Below are 25,031 nucleotides of genomic sequence, written 5' to 3'. Positions count from 1 at the left end.
CACCACTCCCCCTGAGGGTAAGGCTGGTAGGCCAATGCAGCCAAGCACAGAGCACAGGTGGCATCTGTGCAGTCTGCGGCCCCAGTCACTATCGTCGCCAGCATTACCTGCACAGAGGAGCGTGAGGCCCTGGCCTTGTTGAGCGTGCGCCTGCGTTCCCAGCGATGGATGGAGTCCTGCACCTCCATGCTCAGCTGCCTCGTCACTGTGATCTTGTCGTAGTTCTTAATGTGTTCCAGGGCCCCATAGGTGGTGGTCAGATAGTAGGAACCTGCGGGGTCAAGGACATAGGTTGAACTAGGAAAGTCTGGATCCACTTGCACTGGGAGGGTCCGAAAGTGTGTGGCTCAGCCCACTGCTTCCAACATGCCTCTCCCTCCATAGCCACCAGGGGGCGTCCACACTCTACTACCTGCTTCAGAGGCTTCATGCAACTGTAGTACACTGGGCAGCCTCAGCAGCTGTTACTTTACAGTACAGACTAGCTCACATCTTTCCTTAGCCTCCTTCAAGAAGGAATCATTTGGAATACACACACGTTCCATATATAACATATTTATATATAACTAATACACATAATACTTAGATATTATATAAAATAAAACAATTATATATTATACTATTATATAATATATATTTTATGTAACATATATTACTACTTAGTCCTGGCCTGAAATTCATGATGGAGACCAGGCTAGCCTCATAGAGCTCTTCCAGCCTTTACCTTCTGAGTGCTGGGATTAAAGGTGTGGTTCACCACACCTGGCTGAGGATATCTATTTAGCATGGCTATATTAAGAAAACAGAGACCTAGCAATTCCTCCAAGTCTGTTGTCCAAACTCAGTATTTTTAAAATGATATTTTAAAATAAGTTTTTAATTTTAAAATGAGATTTTTAAGTGTTTAAAAATATATAGGATAGGGGTTGGGGATTTAGCTCAATGGTAGCATGCTTGCCTAAAGGCCCTGGGTTCGGTCCTCAGCTCTGGGAGGGAAAAAAAATGTATATATAGGATGCATAAGAAATTGAGAGACATGGATGCCTCAGGTGGGGAAAGAAAGTGCTGGAAGGCAACTCTCACTGTATCATACATATGCTTTAAAATATGTGTATGCATTATTATTATCTATTGTAATAGCATCATGAATATATTACCTATTGTAAAAATGATTTTCAAAGATGTACAGGAAATTTCAGTTATTGCATAAAGTTTTTAAGGATTTAAAATAGTAAAAAATTTTGATGCTCAGTATCCATAATCCCATTACTCGGGAGGCAGAAGCAGGTGAATCTCTGACCTGGATGCCAACTTGGTCTACATAGTAAGTTCAAGGCTACCCAGAGCTACATAGTGAGATCCTGGCCATTGAAAAAATTATTACATTTTTTAAAACTTTATTTTGTGTACATATGTCTACGTATATTTGTGGGCGCACTCATGTGGAGGTCAGAGGACAACTTGCAGAAGTCAGTTCTCTCCTTCTACCACATGAGTTGTGGGAACTGAACTGGGGTCCCCAGGCTTGGCAACAACCGCCTTTACCCACTGAGTCACCCACCAAAATATTGGCCCATTTAAGTTTTCTCTTTAAAAACAACCTGAATCTGTAATGTTTCCTCTAATTGAGGTTTTAAGGTTCTTCAAGCTGCACAAACCACATGCTTTCTCTCTGTAGCCTTGGCTGTCCTGGAACTTGCTCTGTAGCCCAGGCTGGCCTTGAACTCAGACATCCACCTGTGTCTGCCTTCTGAGTGCTGGGATTAAAGGCGTGCGCCACCACTGCCTGGTCAGAATTTTAAGTTCAAAGACAATATTCTGCAAGGATGTTTATCTGCTCATTAGCTTGTTAAGAGTTGAGAACCTTGTTGCGATCCTTCACTTTAAAGGAAAGAAACTGAACCCCAGAAAAAGAGGGTGACATGGCTAAGATCACATAGTGACCCCCCACCCCCACTCCAAGCATCCTGCGCTCTTCCAGTCCTGTCTCTGCTAGCTTCCCTGACGCTCCCCAGACTGCTCTGCTTGCTTATTAAGGCCAGGACCATGATTTTGGACATAAGGCTGATTCTGCCAGTGACCTACCTGAATCCATCTTCCCATCCTAACTCCGCTGTTATCTGAGGAAGTGGCCCTGGCCTGAAAATGCTCACTTCCCAGACTCCTTAAGTTCAGCTGAGCAGGCACAGCCCTGAGTCCTATCTCTGTGGCCAGGAGAGCAGGGCATGGATAAGAATGCTCTGCTTCTGAGTCCCAGGGAAGAGCATGGCACCCTGAAGCAACCACTCACTTCTCAATGTCATGATTTGTGTAAGGGGCCGAGCTTAGTCATGCTTGGGTAATACAGTTATATGAGCTCAGATAATAGTTCTGGGAGATTCTGATCTTCTCAGAGGCAGAAAGGAGGAACTCCAAGCCCTCTTGGGGCTCTCTTGCCCCTTCAAGCCTACACATCCCTCATGGCCCTTCTAGCTCTTTTTGGTGGAGACTGTGTAGTGCCTGCTATGAGCACTAGGTGGCAGGTGACACCACTGTGAGTTTTGCAGACACTTCCCAGACAGTATGTAGTGGGTTGATTGAAAAACTCCATTTGTGAGATTAACTGGACACAGGCAGCTGTCAGCAGGCCTGGGGAGGACACATGAGCTAAAAGATCGATAAAGACACTTGTGGGAGAGGTTTGGCTTCTCAGTTGGCAATTCCCCTGAGATGGGGTCGGGGTAAGCGGTGGGTATAAGAAGGGGGTCCCACCAGCTCTTCCAGCTGCTCATAAGAAGCCCCTGATCCCTCCACCACAAATGCCTGCTGCAAAGACCATGGGAACCAGCGATCAGAGCTATGCTAAATCACATCACACCACAGGCTGGAGGGGTCAGGAGAACAGCTACGAGATACAGTGTTTCCATAGGCAGGGAGTGAGCCAGGGCAGACACCTGCACAGTGCCCCTTTTTGTACCCTTCCCCTGGTCCCCAGGACTTTCATGGACATGGTCTCAGGGTGGGTGTCACTCTTTCAGCAGGGTGAGTGCTGGCTAGAGATCCTTGCCAACTTCCTCAGTCTCTGAGTGCTTCTGTGGGCATAGAAACCCAAGAAGAAGCCTTGAGGAGATGGGGGTCGTAAGTCTGGGTGCAGAGTTAGCTGTTTGCTCAGTCTCATGAGACTCCAGCCTTTTCTGTCTTGCTCTGCACTGCAGCCCCATGCCTGACATGAATGGTTCAATGAGCGCATGGGTTGGTAGATGGACAAATGGCTATGTGGGGGATGGGTAGACAGATGACAAGTATGGATGAATGGGTTGAGGAATAGGTAGGTAATTTTATGAATGGATGGGCTGGTGAACTGATAAATGGGTGGATGGATGGGTTGGTGAGTAGATGGAGGATGGAGAGATGATATATAGGTAAATGAATTGGTAGATAGCTAGTTAGATAGATGGATTAGTGAAGGCATGGGTGAGTAGATGGATGGATGATAGACGGATGGATAGGTGAGTGGATGGGTACATGGACAGATGGATGGGTAAACATGTAGATGGATAGATGGATGGTGGTAGGTGGAAGGGTGGATGGATGTGTTGATGGACTGAAAAACATTTACTTCTTCTGAATTCCTGGACTTCCCAGGAAACACGTCTCTCCAATTGCAGGTAACGTTTAACTAACGAGGGAAAAGAGTGAGCTCCAGGTGTCACAGCCACAGCCTGAAGCTACGTATGACAGCTAAGTTCTCAACTTTCCCTGTTGCCCTGAGCTGTGAAGACCTCGATGGAGCACTGACGTCAGGCTTTCTCTCTCTAGAGATGGGCGGATGCAAACACCATGCAAAGGTGGCCAGCCTCTCTCAAGAACCACAAAGCCCAAAGGGGACACTTGTGTCTGGGAGGCTGGTTCCATTCTTCAAGGGTGGAAGCCCCGAGGATGTGTCATGGTCCCTCAGAGCCCATAGCTGGGCTGCTGGATCTCAAGGGATTCTTAGTGGAGGGATGGCTGAGGTCCTGGCCTGAGGAAGTTGTGGGTAGAAAGACAGGGGAAGGGAAACTGAGGTAGGGTACAGCAAATCATACCCCTCCTTCATTCAGCCAGGGAGTATAAAGCCCTTAACATCTCAGCAACTTCCTCCTACAGACAGAAGTCCTGGCCAGGGTTGGATAAACAGGGGCTGAGTCTCAGGGGGACACCTCCATCTAAGACCTGACTTCTGCTAGTCACACTCCATGTCAACCGACACCTTCGGCCACTCCAGCCTCGCTTGTTAATACCACCAACTTCTGCTGTGCCCTCCAGGGAGAATGCCACTCCTCCTCTTTTTAATTTATTAATTTAGCTTTATTTGTTTATTTTTGAATCAGGGTCTCACTATGCAGCCCTGGCTGGCCTAGAACTTAACCATGTAGACCATGTTGTCCTTGAACTCACGGAGATCCACTTGCTTCTGCTATCAGAATGCTGGAATTAAAGGTGTGTGCCACTATGACCAGCTCCTTCCTCTTCTTTATCTGCTGGCTCCCGCTCACCCTTCAATGCTCAGTCCAGGTATCACCTCCTCTACAAGCCCTCCATGACTGTACTGTCTGGGTAACATGCTTCCAGTCTCTGAGTTTCCCATCATCCAAATTTTGTCAAGATATGTTGACACTTCTCTTTGCAGTCTGTCTGTCTTCTTAATCAATGAGCTATTTGGGCAGGGCCTGTGTGCAAGTCCCTTGGCCTTAACCTGAATCTGGCCCTATCTAAGAAGTCCTTGCTGGGCCGCCTGGCTTGGGAGCTGGTGATGGGTCTGAGATGGTGGTGTACTGTGGGATGTCTTTCTGTATGCTGTGAATATATGTGTTGCTCCCATTGACTAGTAAATAAGGCAGCTTTGGTCCATGGCAAGGCAGCTTAGAGGCAGGTAGGAAATCCAAACAGAGAAACAGAGAGAAGAAGGGCGGAGTTGGGGAGATGCCAGCCCGCCGTCCAAGGAGCAACATGTAATGGGACGCAGGTAAAGCCATGGAACACGTGGTGATTCATAGATTAATAGAAATGGGTTGAGTTTAGTTATAAGAGCTAGCTGGCAAGAAGCTTGAGCCAAAGGCCATCTAGTTTGTAACTAATATTAAGCCTCTGAATGATTATTTTATAAGTGGCTGTGGGACCTCGGGTGGGAGAGATTTGTCTGGACTGTGGGGCTGGGCGGGACCAGAGAAACTTCCAGCTACAGTGGTGGGTATAAGGGTGGTGCTGACTTACCCTCCCCCAACTGCAGGGCAGGGTCCATGAGCTCCATCATGTACTCCACGTTGAGGAGCATCTCGGTGAGGTTGCTGCGGGCCAGTACGTACATGAGCACAGGCAGGAAGTCGTCGGCCCCGTAGGGCTTCCCTGCAAGAAGAGGATGAAAGCTGTGAGTGCCAGGTGCCTGTGAACCACTCAGGGATGGGAGGTCACCCTGGAAGAGCCAGGTTTCCATATTTTCATGATTTAACAGTGAGGACCCTAACAACTCATAAGGTCAGCCCCCTGTGGCCTGTGGCCCAGTACAGGGTGGTAAGAAGGAACTGAGAAATCTCTGGGCTGGGGTGACAAAACTCTGGTTCCTTGCCCTTTCCTCATTCTTCCCCTATGGTTGCCCCTGGCTGCTTGCTGGGCCATCAAATTCTTATCACACTGAATTCATAGGCCCACCACTGCTGCATGGGCATCTCCAGGAATTTTTGCATAAGCCTGAGATCCAACCCTGTGCCCCAGATCTGCCCACTGTCTGAGGTCCACCACCATTCCTGAGATCTATCACTATTCCTGAGATCTACCACTATCCCTGACACCTACCATTAACTGAGATCCATCACTGTGCCTGAGATCCATCACTACCCCTAAGACCCACCTCTAACTGAGATCCACTAATGCCCCTGAGATCTACTGCTGAGATCCCACTCCTATCTAAGATCTAGCACTGTGTGAGATCTACTGCTGAGATCCCACTCCTGTCTACTGTGTGAGATCCACCCCTGCTCCTGAGATCTACTGCTGAGATCCCACTCCTGTCTACTGTGTGAGATCCACCCCTGCCCCTGAGATCCACTGCTGAGATCCACTCCTGCCCCAAGTCCACCACTGCCCGAGATTCACCACTGTGCCTGAGATCCACCATTGTGCCTGAGATCCACCACTTGAGAATATCACTGTACATGAGGTCCATTCTTGCCCCAAGATCTATCACTGCCCGAGATCAATTATCACCCCAGAGACCCACCATTGTGCCTGAGATCCACCACTGCCAGTGGTCCAAACTGAGCCCCATGTGGATTCTCAGTTGACTGGGTGGAGAGATTCTTCACAACAGACTTTCCGAGGGAAAGGCAGAAACAGAAACTGACCTGCAGTGCTAGCCTATTTCCATGATGTAACCATTTCCACAGTGACCAAGTTCAAACTGCAGACTGAACATGGAGTCAGGAGCAGAGGCATAACTAGCTTCCCTGAGCTGGTGTGAGCTGCCCCCAGTACACCAACAGGTCCAAACTCACCATGGGCAGGGCAATGCTCAGAGCTGGGAGCCTATGCTCAAGTTCTGTGCCGATCACTGGTGGGACCAGATCTGTGTTGTGTCCCGCGTCCCCCCTTCCTTCCCCCCGCCCCACTCCTGTGTAGGCAAGGAGCATGTACATGGGCACTGAGACCTGATGTCTGCTTAAGGACCAGCACTAGCTTTGAGCACAGTTGGAACCCATCAGCTCCTAGCTGACTTTTCCAGCTGTACACCAGGCGGCAGGCAGTATACCCTGGGGCGATGGGGACAGCTGTGACATGCTTCTCTTGTGATCTAAACACCTGGCTTGCATGGATCATGCCCTGCCAGTGTCAGCCTGTGTTTCCCGGTTTTAGCTTCTGTCTTTCCCAGTTCCGTCTGTTCACCATCTACAAGCACACAACGAGCTAATCACACTGCCAGGAGCTGGCAGAGACCTTTTGCACATTTTATGGACTGGGGGACTTTGGAGAGAGTGAACTTTTCTCCCCGCCCCTGTAGTCCTCCTGGCTGTCCTGGAACTTGTTCTGTAGACCAGGCTGGCTTTGAATTTGCAGAGACCTGCCTGCCTCTGCCACCCAAGTGTTGGGATTAAAGGCATGTATCACTACCGCCTGGCTGAGAGTAAACACTTATTCAGAGAAAAATAAACCAAGGAGGGCTCATCTGGGTGCCCTGCAGACTGGAAAAGGTAACTAGGAAGATCCTAGCACAGCCACTCTAGCTCTGCATGATCAGGCATCTCCTGAGGCTGTGACAAGCCTTAGTTTCCCAATCTGAACACTGGGGGATAATAGTCTGTTACTCAGGAGTGTGGTGTGTGTCAAATGAGGAGATGACATAAAATACAGTCATTTGGGGGCATTATCTCTAAGACAGGCTAGCACAAAGCACCAGGTAGGAAATATCGTTTTCTCAGGCCATACACAGTCTCATTCCCAGCTATTCAAGCAAGCCTCTGTCACCAAAGTGGCTGTAGACACCGTGCAAGTAATACTGATGAAGTCTAAACAGAAGCACACACACAACACCAGGGGCCAGGAGGAGGGTGGCTTCCAGAGCGCCGAGCTGGTGGGAAGAATTCAGCACCGTGTCCCCCTCTTTCGCATCCCATCCCCTGGTTTTGCTGAGTGGCCTTTTCCTGAAAGCAGGTAGCTGATGCAGCAGTCCTGGGGCAGCTCGGGGCTCAGGACTAAACTGTTTTGCCCTTTGCCCTCCACCATCACTGTGGCTTAAAGTCCCTTCCTTTCTCCTGGAAGCCGTCCCTAAAGACCTCCACCACTAGGTTTGATGCCCTTAAAATGGGTTTCTGGGTCCTGTCGTGAAATAGTGGAAAAGTTAACATTATATGGGGACAAATGGAAGCTTTTTCAGAGCACCTGGTCCAGATGAGAAACACCTGGACACCCTGGGGCCTCACCTCACTTCATCTGCTCTAGTAGCCCATGAGCTGGTGGGGTTTGTGTTTCTATTTACTTGTTCAAAGCTGGAGGCAGAGACACATAGCAGAGCAGGGTCACCTGCCTGCCCAACTCGCTGGCTTCAATGCCAGTTCTATGCATGCCAGGGCTTTAAAATGACTCAGGGTTAAGAACTGGGCTGGTTAGCTTTCGATGTCAGTTTGTCCCAACCTAGCCCAGTGGTTCTCACCCTTCCTAATGCTGTGACCCTTTAACACAGTCCTCACGTTGTGGTGACCCCCCAAACCATGGAATTATTTTCATTGCTACTTCATAATGAATTCTGCTACTGTTATGAGTTGTAATATAAATATCTGTATTTTCTGATGGTCTGAGGCGACCCCTGTGAAAGGGTCATTCCACCCTAAGGGGGTCAAGACCCACAGGTTGAGAACTACTGACCCAGAATCACCTGGGAAGAGAATATGGCTAAGGAATTATTTAGATCTGAACGGCCCTTGGGTATGTCTGTGGTGGAATTGTCTTAAATGTCAACTGATGTAGGAAGAAACCTTCAAGGTGGGTGGCACCATTTCTGGGCCGGGCCTTAGAACTGTCTAAGGGAGAGAAATCTAGCTGAGCACAGGATCCACATGTTCATTCCCTCTGCTCTTGGTCCTGGATGTGAGGCTTTCAGTTGCTGTCTGCCTTGATATTACTGCCCTGCAATGATGGACAGTAACCTGGAGTTGCAAGCTGAGGTGAACCCTTCCTGTCCTGGTTCAGACCAGCAAACACCTGGACACCCCACTTTATATGCCTTACTAGCCCATGGTGGCATCAGAGGGTGGAGTTTGTGTTGCTGCTCTAGATGTCAATGCTTAGGACATTTGAAAGCTGCATCAGCATGAAAATTCTCAACAATAAACATGGGCGACTTTGGTCATTAGAATTCAATGTCTCCTCCACATGCCGGCAATGTCATAGGCCCCCAGGTCCATTAAGAGTCCCCCTCCCATCCAATCCTCCAGCCACTGTTCCTGTCTGAGCCATCAGTGGTGGCCTTTGTCAGGAGGTAGATGAGGAGAGCTGGTTTTCTACATCCCACCTTCCGGTCCTATGAATCTAGCCCTTGGTCAAAGCCAACTGCAGCTTCTAAAGACTGCACTACTAAAGACATGGAGGAAGCCCTTGCACCTTCCAAGCCCTTTCTGTGCCGTCCACATTTATTTATTTATTTATTTGTTTGTTACTTTATTTTTATTCCATGTGCACTGGTGTTTTGCTTGCATGTATGTCTGTGTGAGGGTGCCAGGTCCCCTGAAACTGGAGTTAGAGACAGTTGTAAGCTGCCATGTGGTTGCTGGGAATTGAGCCTGGGTCCTCTGGAAGAGAAGCCAGTGCTCTTAACCATTGAGCCAGCTCTCCAGCCCCCATCTTCTACGTGTATATTGGTTAGAATCTTCACCTGGGTTCCCTATTGCCTTCCCATCCTCTCTGAGGGTCCTTCAGTCATTCTTCTCACTACAGGAATGGATTCCCTTGTCTAGCTCTGATGTTCCAGAGGTGCCAATGGCTTCTTTGTCAGACAGAGTATGAACCTAAAAGCCTAAGTGCTCTTGAGAAGCTTTGTAAAGCCTGCAGGAACCCCACAGCTCCCGGGTATGATGGATGCCAAGTTTATTCAAAGCCATTTGTCTCTTTAACTTTCTGACCCAGGACCCTCAAACGTGTGCTCAACTGCTGTCCCCAAACCTGGCGCTTTCTCAGGACGGCCAGCTGGTGCAGTGATTACGGCATACGTTTGGTACAATGTGGCTCTATGTTTGCATTCTGGCCAGGTCTAGACAAGTGTGATAGCAGTTATCTCCCAAGAGAGGATAGTGTGACCAGCTATGTTTGGCTCCTGTCACTCCGAATGTGACTGTCTTCTTACTGTCTCAACTGGTCTCACCCACAGCCAGGCTGATTTATTTCTATATAAATGGGCCACATAGGCTGGACATAAACTTCTCTCCCCTGTGTGGTGATGACAGGAGAGAAAGGCGGTGGGCTTCTTGCTTAGAGAGGAGGGCCTGAGGACCAGGGTGGGTAGAGGTCTAGATGGTCTAAGGCCCTAAGTGGCTCAAAGTCTAGAGATCCTGAAGCCTAGAAGGTCAGAGGTCTAGGAAGCCTGAGGTCTAGGGGTCAGAAGTCCGGGGAGCCTGAGGTCTAGGAGCAGTGCTGGGGCAGGAGTGGTGGGGTTCTACTGAATATGGTCAGGGTGGAGGTGAGCTCAACACAGGCTGCAGCTGCAGCTGAAGGGCTTGCAGGCCTTCCGCACAGGGAAGCTGGTGTGTGGATAACACTTCAGTCACAAGGTCACAGCCAGACAGCATGAGCTGCTGGGAACTGGGAAGGGAGTGGGGTGGGTAGGGAATGGGGCGGGGGGTAGTCTTGAAATCAGCCAGTGTCAAGTCTGAAGAGAATTGGAGTCAACTGAGATGCAGCTAAGAATGTTTAACCTTCATGTAACTGTAATTGTGTTAGCTGTCAACTCCATAGACTCTACAGTCACCTGGGCGATGGACCTCTGGGCAAGCCAATCAGAGGAACTGAGTACACTAGATGAGGAGAGTCATCTTTATTTGGGTGAGACCCAGGCTTTGTAGGCTGCAGAAAGCACTAGCCAGCATTTATTGCTCTGTTTTTTAACTGTGGAATGCAATGTGACCAGCTGCTTTGAGCTTCTGCTGTCGTGACTTCCCAGCTGAGATGGGCAACACCTTGAACTCTAAGTTGAAAAGACCCGGTTTTCTCTTCTGTCACTTTGGTCAGAGTGTTTGATCTTAGCAATGAGAAAGTGACTAAGTCAGCAACTGGGAGGGAAGTGTGACAGCATGAAATGAGAAACTGTGGCCTAGGTGAAAAAGATGGGTGTAGGAAGGAAACCTACATCCTCACAGATACCCACCTGGGGCCAGAGAGATGGTTCAGCAGTTACAAGTGTACGCTACTCTTACAGGAGACCCGAGTTCGGGTCTCAGCATCGATATCAGGCAGCTCACAGGTACCTGTAACTCTAGCTCTAGGAGGCCCATTGTCTCTTAGGGCACCTACACTCACATGTACATATTCAACACACACACACACAAACACAATTAAAATAAAAATAAATTTAAAAAATCAGTGTAGTCAAAGAAAAGAAAGGCCCTTGAAACACACTTACTAAAGGAAGCTAAACATAGCGGCTCTTAGATGTGAAATTCCTAAGCCTTTCTGAGTCCTCCAGGACCTTTATAAATCAGTGACAACCTGTGATCCAGTTAGAAATGCTGTATCTGCAGATGCTGACCCAGGGACGCATCCACAGCCGTCACGAGAGCTCTGCGGCCTGCCTGGCACTCCTAGAGTCTGGAACAGAGACTCAGGAGAGCGCTGACTGGGATAAGGTCCAGATATATAACTTATGGGATTTGAGGGAAAACGTATGTGTTTGGAGAGGGGGAAAGCACCTGACAATTGCTTGGATAAAAACTCACAAGGGTACCTAGGCATCCTTGTTTCAATGAGCCATTTCCATTTAAAGATTTTAAGTTTCAAGTGATAGGTTAAAAAAAATGTCCTGGGGCTGGGAGATGGCTCAGTCAATAAAGTAACTGCTGTACATGTATGAGGACCTGAGTTCTGATACCCAGCACTGCCCATGGGAAGAGCTGAGCATGGTGCGTGTGCGTGGGCGTGTGCATGTGCGTGCGTGCGTGCGTGCGTGCGTGTGTGTGTGTGTGTGTGTGTGTGTGTGTGTGTGTGTAACAGGTAGATGGATCCCTGAAGCACACTGGTGGGCCAGTTAGCCAAACCGAATTGATGAGCTTCCAGTTCAGTGAGATACTGTCTCAAAAAATGAAAAGGCAGGAAGTAGTTGAAGGAAGACGATACCTCTAGAAGTGCACATGCATCTGTTGTCGCAGAAGAGAAAGTGAGAGTCGTTCTCAGATTGTTTCCATCAGCCACGAGGGGACCCTGACCTCCAACTTCCCATGGCTGCCGGGTGCCTTCCCTGGGTCCTGGGCCTCTGGAGCTGACTGTGCTGCTTGGGAGTAAGGCTCTGAATCTTGGAGGCTGCCCACTGTTGCTGCCATTTTTAGGCAGGATTCAGTTGTGCTCACAACCTAGCCTTGGTCTGCACACTGCACAAGACCCCTGGCCTCCAAAAGACAAACTTGTCCTGATACCTTGCTTCTCACCACACTTGCCCATGACAGCACAGCCACCATGTAGCTTTATCCCCATGTGGCATTTGCCCTTCAGGAACTCAGTTCATTCTCTCACAGTTGCAGGACACATATTGGTCCTACACACAAAAAAAAGCTTCTAACCTGGAGCTGCAGTCTCTGCCAGCCTCATGAGGGAAGCTGGCTAGGGTGAAGCGACCTTGTTCCACGCCCCAGTGCCAGGCCAACAACTGCTTTGCCAGAGGGCCAGCTGGCTGCTCATTCCTAAGGCACATGCAGAGGAAGAGGGGCCTCTCAGCCAGCCCCAGGTATTGTACCTGCTGGTGCTGGGCACCGGGGTCAGATGTCACAGCTTGTTTCTAATATCAGCCAGTGTCTAAGTATGGCTCTGACCTACTAGAATCTGGCTTCTCCTCCCACGAGGAAGCTGGGCTCAAAGAGATAAGTGACTTATTCCAGCTCCTACAAGTGGTAAGGGGCAGACTGGGAATCAGAAGCCAGGTCTGGGAGGTCACAACTGTGGTGTGACATTCTTTCCACTATCACCTGCCATGGCCCCCATGTACAACTAACTACACAGGTGGCCGCCAGCCACCAGGGCATCTAGCTAAAGGGCTGGGTGCAGGATGAACTCTGGCCAGCATTTTATTCTCTATGGAGCATGGGTTCCATTTCCTGTGTATCTAGAGGAGCGCTGTGGTCATTGGCTACAAATGGGCATGATGATTCCACTCCCTCTTTTCTTCCTCCCTCCCTGTACCCCCTGTAATGTGACATTGAAGCTTTTTCCATCCAATGAGGACATATACTTCACCCCCTTGAGTCTGGGTTCAGCTTGTCACTAGACAGTGCAAGGTGCCACACTGTCATGATGCCAGCTCTTACTACCCTGGACTCCAGCTGGCCACAGGTATATGCTTAGGAAATGTTATGGCCCTGAGACCCACCCAGATGGCCTACATCAGGTGTAGATGGGCCTGGTCATCTTTCATCAGCAGCTTCTACTGACTTTGGTGAGTCTAGACCAGGTTCTCTTTGGTCTAGTGAGCTACTACTATCAACAGTCACAGCTGGACCTGTCCCCTCTAAGTTCACACACGCTAAAGAGCCAACATTATTTCCCAAGAAGGTGACCTTTTGTGGATGTTATTGGCTGAGATGAAATCACACTAGGGTAGGGCCAACCCTGATCCACTGTGGCCTGTGTCCTCGTAAGAGAGAAATGTGGACACAGAGCCCATGGGAGAATACTGAATGAAGACTGTTGGGTTTTCAGACTTAGAAGTGAGGCTGGATCAGATCCTACCCAGTGCCTAGAGAGAGCACAGCCCTGCCCCACTTTGATCTTGAACTCTATCTTTCAGCATCAAGGCACAATGGTTCTGTGTTTGAGTCATCTGGCTGGCAGAACCATGTTTTTTTCAGCCAGCACTCCCTGCAAACTCATAGGGTTCCTTTTCCTGATGCACATGGGTGCAGGTATACATAACCAGCTCATTGCCTGTCTTGAGGGAAGCAGAAACACCATTTCCTTCCTTGCCCAGGTTACCCTGTGGGGTGTGCCCAGGGAATGCCTCCTACTCTCATCCTGCCCTAGTTCTGCAGGAGGGACCCAGCCTGCCTACCTGGGTTGCCAAGGGCCATAGAGTCGTAGATAAGCTTGCAGGTCTTCAGCAAGATGGAGATCTTCTTCCCAGGTGAGTAGGCCTTGTGCATGCTGCTCAGCTTCTGCAGGATCTTCTCCATGACAGCCACCTCAGGCACGCTGGTGGTCACGCCCAGGTCGGTGGTGGTGGTGGACAGGATCACCATCTGGTTCTCCTTGAGCTGTTGCAGTGAGCCATCACGGCTGTGGATCTCCAGCAGGCTGGAGTTGATGGCATCCTTCAGGGGCTTCAGGACACATTTGTACAAGGCTGACTCCACAATGGCCTCTGGTGGGGTGAGAGTGAAAGGTAAGGAGAGAAGCTTCAGGGGGCCCTCCCACCTGGCTCTGCTGCCTGGCAGCACAGCCCTTCCATCCCTGGTTCCTACTTAGCCCTGACACACAAGACAGGGAGCTACTCTGCAGAGGCACTGGCACCAGAGTCCCATGCCTAATATCCTGGTCTCTCCAATACGGTGTTATCTCCAGTGCCAGAGCCTGTCCATAAGCACTTGTTCCAGAAGGCACGAGATGTGCTGCAGCTATGCAGTGTACAACCAGGGCAGCTGCATACTAAGGGTTTGGGTGCCCAGTAAATGCAATGTAGAATTTTTCTTTTTTTGATGGTTTGTGGGTTTTTTTTTTTTTTTTTTTTTTTTTTTTTTTTTTTTTTTTTTTTTTTTAAGACAGGGTTTCTCTTTGTAGCCCTGGCTGTTTTGGAATTTGCTGTTGACCAGGCTGGCCTCAAACTCACAGAGATCTGCCTGCCTCTGCCTCCTGAGGCTGGGATTAAAGGTGTGTACCACCACTGCCTGGCTTGGTAGAATTATTCTTTTTTTTAAAAAAATTATTTTTTTAAAATAATTATTCTTTTTTAAAAATTATTTTTATTTTATGTGCACTGGTGTTTTGTCTGCATGATACCCTCTGTGTGAGGGTATCAGATCCCCTGGAACCAGAGTGACAGACAGCTGTGAGCTGCCATGGGGGTGCTAGGAATTGAACCCGGGTCTTGTGGGATAGTAGTCAGTGCTCTTAACTGCTGAGCCATCTCTCCAGCCCAAGGCAGGATTATTCTCAATGCCTCTTGTGCTTCTCAAATCTAGGTGACTTGCCTCGTCACCCACTCATGCTTTCCCTGCCCACACTGCTCCTCCAGCCTGCCAGGCCTGCCTCTGCCCCTGGACTTCAGCATCTCGTGCTCCCCTTGCTACACAGCTGTTCACACAGCTTGCCCCTAGCCATTCCACTGCCCCTTGGAGTTAAGCTGTAGTCTTGATCAACCTGCGGGCTGGGAGCTAAGTGAGCTTGGATCTCATTAGGTTAATTGAGGTGGGCTTTCCTAAATGTGGGCAGAACCATTCCATTCCGGGGTTGGGTCCTACGATGCATGAGGAGGAGAAAATGAGCTGAACACTAGCATTCATCTCTGCTTCCTGACGGTGAGTGCCGTGTAACCAGGTGCCTCAGCCCCTGCAGCCATGACTTCCTATCACAAAGGACTGCATCCTCAAACTTGAAACAAAACAAACACTTCTTTCCTTGAGTTACTTTGGTTAGGCATTTTGTTACAGCAACAGATGGGTAACTAATACAACTGGCCATGCCCTAGTCTAGTACTGGGATAGTTCTGGATCATCATTCCCTCTTTATAGCTCTCCTCATCACCTCTGGGATCCATCCCTTCCAGGCCAAATCCTTAGCCTGACATTCACAGCCTGGCATGGGTGGCCATATCATCCTCCTGCCTCATGGTCCACCTCTCTGCCTGACCCCATAGTCTGACCCCATAGCATCACCTCTGCCTGAAAGAAGCCTTCCCACCATCCTCTTTACAGCCTGTCCCCTCCCACTTCTGCTTAGGCCATGGGTTTTACCCTCTGTTCTGGCATGCATGGCTGACCACAGCTTTCTCTAGGCTTTGAGCTGTCCATGTCCTTCCATGTTTTTCTATGCCCTTTCACGGCCTCCTGTTCCGCACACTGCCTGCGATCTTCCCTGGGTTCGATCTGATTTTGTCTTGTGGCTGTTTGAGTGTTACTGGGTTCCAGACATTTTGTCTCCCAGCCTGTAGACTCAGCCTCAGAAGCCTCCACTCATCCCCTCCTGGATGTCCAACGAGGTGGGAGGCCATCTCTCTGACACTGAACTTCTGACACAGAACACTGGGCTTCTCCAGGTTTGGGCCTTAGGACTCGTAGCTGTGGCCTCCCGGGAATGCTCACACTGGCCCTCAGCTATGCAGAGCCCACATGAGGCCAGCCAGGTCTTCGCCGACTACATCCATGGACTACATCTGTGCCCAGTGTTCCACTGTGCTGTCCTACCTGCCCCCGGCGCATCTTGTCACGACAGCTCTGCTGGTCTCTAGTCTCTCTGCTTTCACTCAGCTCAAGGAGCAGAGCCATGCTGGGCACCCGTGAAGCCCTGGCACTCCTGCCTTGAATCTGCCACAGCCTGGCTCCTTGCAGAAATGCCGCCTCTGGAGTGGGAATGGTGACCCGGTGTGGAGTCAGCCTGGTCCCCTGCAGAAATGCTAAACCTTGGCGGCCATGATGCTGTGACCTACCTCTCCCAGAGCCTCCAAACTTCACTTCCTGTCTACTTTACACTTCTGTCATCTTCCTTCATGGCTTCCTGACTTTCTTGCAGGTTACCTACCACTTGTCAGAATGAGAGCTCCCTGAGGGCAGGAGGGACTTTGTGATAAGCTTGCTGCCATTTTTCCCCCCAGTACAACAGGCAAGGAGCTGGAAGCATAGTGCTCTGTCAAACTACTTATATAACTCACTTCCTCCCCAGACAAGCTCTGTGGGGTAATGCCTGGGTCTCTGGGACATGGTAACTGTTAGTGGAAAAAGTCAGGGGTTGTGTGTGGGTGGCCTTCTCACGTAGCATCCTGCCCCGGTGAGCCCTCCATCCCTAGTGGCATGCACACATAACTATGGCCTCCTGAGGAGGCAATGCCAGTCTTGGACCTCAACATAGCACCCACCACCTTACTACTGTGTCCTAATATTGTGACCTGGTAACTGTATCGGTCCTCGGGAGCCAGCCATCAAATCCAGTCTCCACCAGGGAAGGTGGTACTTAATAGTCTCTTTTCCTAGGACCTCTCACTATGAATTATCATCCTGTAGTGTCTCAAAGCATCTTTTTCTGTGTGTCCAGAACTGATGCTCTTAATTACTGGGAGAAGGAGAAAAGGTTCAGGACCACATGGAGGTGGTGCCTAGAGGGATAGTAATGTTTATCAGGTAACCCCTAAATCCCTCAATATAGTTTTCTGTTTTGTTTTGCTTTCTGAGAGCCCAGGCTGACCTTCAACTCACTCCATAGCTGAGAATGGCTTTGATCCTTCTGCCTCCACTTTTCAAGTGCTGGGACTCCAGGCAGATGCTATCGTACCGAGCTATAGCACTGTGGTCTGCCTGAGTCTTTTCAATATGTACACAGGTGCGTAGGTGCCGCAGGGACACCTGCCACCATGCATCCTAATTGCAGAGCTTTGATGGTGACTGGGTTAGAGGCTGGTGGGGGAGGGGAGGGCTGCTGGTGGCGGGTTGCTTGACAGGAGTGGTCAGGAAAGTGGGCTGCCTTGAGTTGGCTCCCTAGAAGTGGAGCCCGAGAGAGGGATTTAGGCCCAGGAGCTTTGTGCGGCAGTCAGGAAGAAAAATGAGGACATTAGGCAAGGCTCTCCAGAGACTGCTCTGGGTCCAGGGATGCCTGACCTGAGGGTACTGATGCACCACTTTCCCTCCCAACCCTCCCAAGCTGGCACTGACCGAGCTCCTCCTCCGAGTGCAGGTTGGGCTCCACCAGGGCTTTGAGTTCAGTGCTCTGCAGCAGGTAGCTTTTGAGCTGGGTCATCATGGTTCGGATCTCCTGCAGCATCTCGGTGCTGGATGTCGGGCGGGCCATCATCTCCAGGCTGTACACCTTGTAGTCCTGCACTAGGCTGCCAAAGTAGGAGCCCTTGTCCTGTGCCAGCTCCACCACCTTCTTATACAGCTTGCGGTCGTTGGAGAGGAAGGCATGGAAGACGCTGGTGAAGCTGACGAAGCTGAGGCGGTGGCGGGCTTTGTCCAGGATCATCGAGGGCTTCTTCTTCACGTTGGGGCTGCTGAACTCCAGCTCCTCCTCTGCACTGCTGGTTGAGTAGGAATCCTGGTCAGTGGCTGAGGCAGGCACCCCCAGGCTGTCTGAGAGCGAGGCCAGGGAACCCTTGAACTCTGGAGAGCTTTGGGGACAGGTGCTGGTCTGGGCCTGGAGGTGCTGCATCCCAGCTTGTGGGGCTGGACTCAAGCCTTCCCAAGGTGCACCAGGTGCTGGTTTCTCAGGGGATGCCTCTCGTATGGGTTCTTTAGGGCTCTCCAAGGGGTTGAGAAGGGTGGCGGCGGCCAGCTGCCGAGAGACCCGCTTCTTCCTGGGGGGTGGGATAGGGGGCTGTTTGGTCTTGCCAGGAGGCACTGGTACATTGTCAGCATGGCTAGCTTTGGTCTCTGTATCCTGGCCTTGCTCTGTGGTCCTTGAAGGCCTGTCCCCAAGACTGCTCACGGTGCCATGGGAAGGAAGGCTGAGCGAGGCTGCCCTGGAAATACTTGGGAGGTCCCTGTCTGCTGTAGTTCCCACATTCTGGCTTTCCAGAGACACCCTTTCAGAGATGCGCCGTCTGGGAGGAGCTGCTGGAAGAGTCTTCTTCAAGGGCAGTGGAGGGGGAGGAGCTGGCTGCAAGGGGCTGGAAGCTGTCCCAGGCTTCATCTCTTCTTCCCCAAAGGGGCCCAGGCCTACCGATGGGCGTGGGAGACTCTCGCAGGCTGTCATGGGTGGTTGGTTTGGGTGGCCTGGGGGGCCCGGTGCATGGGGTGCGAGGTGAGAGGTGGGTATTAGGGGGGAGTTGAGCAAAGGAGCAGCAGGTGCAGGGGACACAGGAAGCGCAGGAGGCCGGACTGGGCCAGCTGGAGGAAGGGTGGGTATGGGAGGTGGAGGTGGGGGACGGCGTGGGGATCCCTTGGAGGTAGGTGAGGTAGCATCCGAAGCAGCAGGTACCAGGCGTGGAGGGCAGCTGCCGAAAGGTGGTGGATCAGCCGGCAGGGCGCAGTCCTCGATGAAGATAGGATTCACAAACCACAGGCGGTCATTTCCCACCGTCAGCTCGATTTCACAGGAACAGTTTGCGTAATGGGTTGTGGGCCGGAGGCTGGAGGCTGCAGGGGCCCCAGGGGCTGGGCCTCTGAGGGGCTCGACAGGACCTCTCGGAGGGTTCAGTGAGGAGTCCCAGAAGCCTGAGGAGAGCAGAGCAGAGGCAGTCAGTCCTCCTCCTCCTAGCAGTGGGGGAAGGGCCCTCGCTTGTGTGTAGGTTTGTTTTCCCTTCTTGGACTCTCAAACTTCTCCCACCACTTCCTGCCAGGAGGGGAAGTCCCCTGTGTACCCACCAGCAGAGGGTGGAGTAGACCTGGGAGGGGACACAAGAGGCCCAGCTTCAGTTCTGCGCCCATGTGAGAGCTTGTCGTGGAGAACAACTGTGATTCGGGTGGGGGTGACTATGGCTTTGGGCATGTGGGAGGAGGGCATGGTGGGGACAGAGGGAATGAAGTTGTTTTCGCAGATATCCAGCTGGGTACCCTGGGCAGACTGTGTCCTAGGTCTTGGTCTAGCTGTCCCTCCAATAGGTATCTCAGCAGTAGCATCACAGGGTGCTGGGAGGGAACCCTACGGTAGACAGGAAGGGGCTAGAACTCATTACGGTCACTGCAGCTGGCACACAGAGGAAAAGGGAACCAGAGAATTATGGGTGATGGAACTGGACCTATAGCTATCCGCTATAGGCTGCTGTGACTTGGGAGGGTCTTGACACTAACTGAGGAGCTAGGCTATGGGACAAGTGAGGATACAGCTCCTACATTTGAGCAAGCCCTGCCCTGATGGCTACCAACCAGTCTTCATAGCCTCATTGTAACTTCTTGGCCTCTGGGTATCATATACCAGCAAACACTCAGGGATGCTCAGGGCCTCCCAAAAGATACAGGGCTATGACTTCTGGAGAACAGGCTACTCTGAGCACAGGAGAGTGGCTCCATATGGAGAGAAACATGGGGCCCAGGACCTGTTCAATGTGTTCATTTTAAAGGTAAGAAGATTATGAACCACGCTGCTGCAGGATTCTGGGAAGCATGGTGGACACAGCTTCTCTCCCATGGTTCCTCAGTAAGATGCCTATGCAAAGGAGTGCCCACGATGTCACCAAGGAGTGAAAGTCAGGGTTTGTGCAGTGGACAAGTTACAGGGATGGTCTTGATGACCCCTAAGCATAGGCTTTGCCCCCACTTTACAGATGAAGGCAAGTGACTCAGCTGAAATGTGTTCACCTGGGGTCACAGAGTGCTGGAGGTTGAGCAGGTCAAACCAGCCCATTGCTGCCCTACAGGCTCCTTCTGAGGAACTTGCATCACTTCCCACTTGGGTTGCTCTGCCTATCAGTGGGTGGCTGGTGGCTCTTACCCCAGCTAGAGGCTGGCGGATTTTACCCCAGCTAGAGATGTGGTAAGAACACAGCAAGCGCCTATGTTTTTTGTTTGTTTTTGTTTTTTTTCTGGTATTGGGAATTGAACCCAGGGCCTCCCACATGCTGGGCAAGTGCTCTACCACTGAAGGCCCTACCCCTTTTAAAAAATGTTTTCAAATTTTGAGAAAGGGTTTCACAAAGTTGCCCAGGCTGCCTTTGAACATTCAATCTTCTTGCCTCAGCTTCCAGAGCAGCTAGGATTACAGGCCTGTATCATCAGGCATGACCACAACAGGTCCTTGATTGTGAAAGGAGATATCAAAATATGGCAGGGTCATGCAGAGCCAGTTCTAATGATGGCGTCCTCAAAGACATGGACCTTGGCCACCTTGGTGGCCTGAGGTTGTATACCCATCAGTGTGAGCAGAGTCCAACCCCATGATAGAAAGCAAGCTGTGGCCTACCCAACTATGAGCACCAAAGCAGCATGGTACCCACCATGGAGCCTGGCTCTAGACAGACTCGGTTGCACCTGGCAGCCAGCCCAGAACACCCAGCTGTCACCACAAAAACAAGATGATGACCTTTCATGTGTCTTTCTACAATATGCAAAGCTCCCTGTAATCACAGCCACAGGGTAGAATGTGACCAGGTTTAGTTTTCCATAACCCGGGGACCACTCTTCATGATGGCCAGGCTGTGGCTTTGCTTTCCAGGATAGCACTTGACCTCTGAGTGACCAACTCTTGGTACCCAGAACACACAGATGCTTGCTTTCTGTGGAGTAAGCATGGGAAACACTGTACCTATGTCTCTACAAGCCCAGTAGAGCAGGCTGGTCTCCTTGAAGTCTTTCTAGTGAGGAGCATCAGGTGGCCAGAAGGTGAACTATTCAGTAGTCCCAGGAAGCTGAGCTCAGCTCCCTCCATGCTCATGTCACAGTCCCTTAAGACATGTGGGTGAAGGATAAAATCATGGGGTAGCTAATGTCAAGAACTGCCCATCAGTGCCTGGGTATGCTCCCCATCATCGCTTGCCTAGATCACTCAAGGCCTGGGAGATATGCCCCATATATCTTTTCTAGAATTATCTACTGAGTCTTCACTCCATCTGCCATTCACTTCTTCCTGGACATGACATCTGCTGCCTTACCCTTGGGTCTTAGCTGATGCTGTTCCCTCTGCTTAGAATTATTTTCCTTCCTACCTGCCAGGTTCTTACTAATCTTCTAAGAATGGTAATTAGTCTTAGAAGACTGATACGTGCAGGATGCCTGTGTACCTTAGCCCTACTGTGTCCTCTGACTACAGGAACCTCCATCAGGACTGCCATTCCATGCTTTTGTTTGAGTGCTCCACCACACTCTGGGTTTCAGAAAGCAGCATTGATGTCTCTTCCATTTGTGTATCTCCAGCCTCCAGGATGGTGCTCCAGGGAGCAGGGCCCAGGCATCCGCACCCAACACTAGTGAGTGAACCAGCTTAGTCAAAGCGGAGGCAGCGTTCTAGGATAGGGGCACTGGCCAGTCTAGCTTTGCAAGCTAGGTGGGGACAAGCTGAGGGATGGGGGGATGAGGAGATGAGACAGTGAGAGAGGAAGAAAAAAGGAAGTTGAAGAGCTCCAGTTGGGGCAGAACTGTCAGCCAGCTTATCACTGGTCTGCAGACCTGGTCCCTTAGCAGGCACAGAATAGAACAACACATCTCCACATCTTGATAGCATCTTACAAGTGTGGAGCAGCCATTGGGGCTCCCCTGAGGTCCAGAGCTCAAGATGTTGCTTGCCTGCTCCCAGGACAATTCACAGGGCACAGGCTCTCCAAGGCAATGCTACTTCGAGGGGAGGGTGATGCTGGGCACATACCAGGGCCTTCGGCTGTGTAAGGAAGGCAATGGGGCTGTTCAGGGCTTTGTGCTAAAAACAAAACAAAACAACACAACACAACAAAAAAAAAAGGAAGTTGGAAAGTTCTCTGCAGCTTGCAAAGAGCCAAGGCTGGAGAAGCAGTCCCAGCAGCTGGCAGAGCTGTGGGCACCATGCCAAGTCTTAGCTCAGCCGTCCAAGTTCCAGTAAAAAAGGGCCCGTCCCTTTGACTGAGGCAGCCATTTTGCTGGTGCCAAGGCTTTCTGAACCTGGGTGGGGGGTACGTCTTGCCCGCTTCAATCCCTGCAATGCTTGGAGGACCTGGGATGTGCCAGGTGCTCGATTGTGGTGCCTGAGGGCAAAGTTAGGATTCAGATACCCTGGAAATGGCTGAAAAGCTCTAGAGAGTCTGGGAATACATATTTTTGTAGCATCCAAAGATGGCTGGTTGAACTTTCACTCAAACTCCAGTGTTTCACTTGGTGTGTAGTGGGATGTGCAGGGACATGTGTGTCTATGTGGAAGCTGGAAGACAACCTCGGGTGAGACAATCCTACTTTTTGAGACTGTTTCTCATTGGCCTGGAACCCACCAATGAGCTAGTGAGCTGGCTAGGAACCTACCTGTTTTTATCTCCTTGGTGGTGGGATTACAAGTATAGGCTACTAGGCCCAGCTTTTTTTTTTTTTTTTTTTTTTCCGAGACAGGGTTTCTCTGTGTAGCTTTGCGCCTTTCCTGGAACTCACTTGGTAGCCCAAGCTGGCCTCGAACTCACAGAGATCCACCTGGCTCTGCTTTAATATGGATTTTAGAGCTCAAATCAGGTCCTCATGCTTGCATGGCAAGCACTTTATTGATTAAGCTTATCGATTAAGCTATCTCCCCAGTCTCCCGACCTCAAGCTTTTAACAAATCTTTACTAACTAGGAAATAGCCTCATTGTATGCTATAAAGGAAAAAAACAAGGTTCACACAAACTTGGGAGAGCTACACATTGTGTGGCTTTCCTGTCTTTAAAACACTAAGCATCCACCTGCCTCATGTACGTTCAAGATCCACAACACAGCATCCTCCTCCCTCTGCATTTAGAATCAGTTGCAAACAGCTCAGTGCTGAATTCAACCCTCTGTTAGTTTTGTGGCCCATGCTAGCCCAAGGCTCCGCATCTGGGATGACATCCCATATATCCTGCACTGTTGAACAGTGGTGTTTCCAGGTCTAAACTTGGTTTGTGTCAGCTCAAGAGCCATCTCATGGTGCTGAGCCTGCAAGAGAACAGCTTTGCTTTGGTAACATCATCCCTGTCCGAATAGCTTGGTCTACTCATTCAAACCAAATCAAACCCAAACTAAGTGAAAAAAAAAAATACAGTCACTGACATGGAGGATGAAGGAAACATGTCTCAAAAACTAGGAATAATAATTGTGAGACCATTGGGCACACTGAAAACCCAGTAAATCTACCATGGACTGGACACTTCTTGACTCTGGGTATGAGAAAACCAACTGAAAGTCACACATAGGTTCACACACAAAACAGTGGAAGGCAAGATGCAGAACTGTGTTTCTGCAGCAGTGGAGGGATTATATACGATTTTCAGCCTTGTCTTTTTCTGGCCTTGTCAGTTAAAAAGAAACTCACAACATGCTGGGATTTCATAATAAGAAAAAGATGTCATAAAAAAAGACGTACTCAGAGCATATATGGCAGAGAAAGGGCTCTCTGCTCTTCTTAGCTCAACATTAAATACAGCGGCCCCCTACCCCCCTTGGTGATAAGGTGCCATGTTATTTTCTGCTGGAGCCAGAGCAAGCGAGGAGGGAGCTGAAGAGCAGGAAGCAGTGAGCAAGGCTGAAAGGATCTGATGGCAGTGGGACAGACAGAAGACACAGAGGTCCCAGCTCCTGCCACATCCTCTTCCAGGAGGCCTTAGAGTCCTCCTCCCTCAACCATCTCAGCAGGAATACCATTCATATAGGTAACCTATTTAAAAAATTCCCGGGTGGCTTTCACATATTCATAGTTGCACAACTGTCATTATAATAAATGTTAGGGCATTTTAGTCACTCCCAAACCCCCAAGAAGCTCCATGCCCACTATCAGTCACTCCCCATCCAGTGCTTTGAATGTGAAATATCCTCTGCAGGCTCATGTGTGAGCATTTGATCCCAGCTGGTGATCCTTGGTGGAGGAAGTGGGTCACTGGCTGATGGGCCTGGAGTTTTACAGCTTGGTCCGATTTCTAGCCCTCTCTGGCTTCCTGGTGGAGATGTGAGATGTCCTAACCACACATTCCCATTGACGTAAACTCTTGCCACAATGGATTGTGTCCCTCAAACCATGAATCTAAACACGCTTTTATCACATGAGTGAGACCCCCGACCCTGGTGATGTGTCAGCCAGCCCTAATCTGATGGCACTGTGTTACTGCCTGCTCTATCCCAGTCAATTAGCAACACTTCCGCCCAGAGTGCTCAGACCTGTGTCATAATTTACACATAATTCCCCTGATATGGCTAAAGAAACTTAATATTGTACCAGGCATCCCTATGGACTGTTGCCCTTCACCCTGGAATGCTTATGAGCTCCTAGTGGCCTGCAGGTGAGATGAGAATAGGATAATGGTGTTTCGACTGTGAGGTATTAACCACTTGCTTTCTGCTTTTGTAAACCCACTTATTGCTGTGGGACTGGACTGACATGGTGTTTTTATTACTATACAAGGGGCAAGAGAAACAACTGAGGGGAGTAAACAATTTTCTTGCCCAGCTGTGGTTTTCATAGGTAACTGCAACACCTTTGATAACACCTTTGGTATCCACCTCTACAAACCCTTCCTTCAGCCCCCTTTGGCATGGCATGCTGTTTGGCTCCAAAGTTGCCGTCCTTCTGCT

General features: G+C 50.2%; 1 protein-coding gene across 2 annotated transcripts in view; it reads right to left on the bottom strand.

Moving 5' to 3' along the window:
• Rin3 (Ras and Rab interactor 3) overlaps nt 1–25,031 on the bottom strand; it is a 111,104-nt gene that overhangs the window by 3,373 nt on the left and 82,700 nt on the right. For both annotated transcript variants that reach the window (XM_059278985.1, XM_059278986.1), the window contains 4 exons: nt 17,556–19,055; nt 13,751–14,059; nt 5,233–5,364; nt 108–271 (listed from right to left, as the gene is read on the bottom strand). In XM_059278985.1, the coding sequence (XP_059134968.1) occupies nt 108–271; nt 5,233–5,364; nt 13,751–14,059; nt 17,556–19,055 (2,105 nt within the window). The remainder of the gene's footprint in view (nt 1–107; nt 272–5,232; nt 5,365–13,750; nt 14,060–17,555; nt 19,056–25,031) is intronic.

Source organism: Peromyscus eremicus, chromosome 14 (assembly GCF_949786415.1).
Source record: "Peromyscus eremicus chromosome 14, PerEre_H2_v1, whole genome shotgun sequence".
Lineage (NCBI taxonomy): Eukaryota > Metazoa > Chordata > Mammalia > Rodentia > Cricetidae > Peromyscus > Peromyscus eremicus.
Note: the sequence above shows the minus strand (reverse complement) of the source record. Positions and strands in the feature narration are given on the sequence as shown.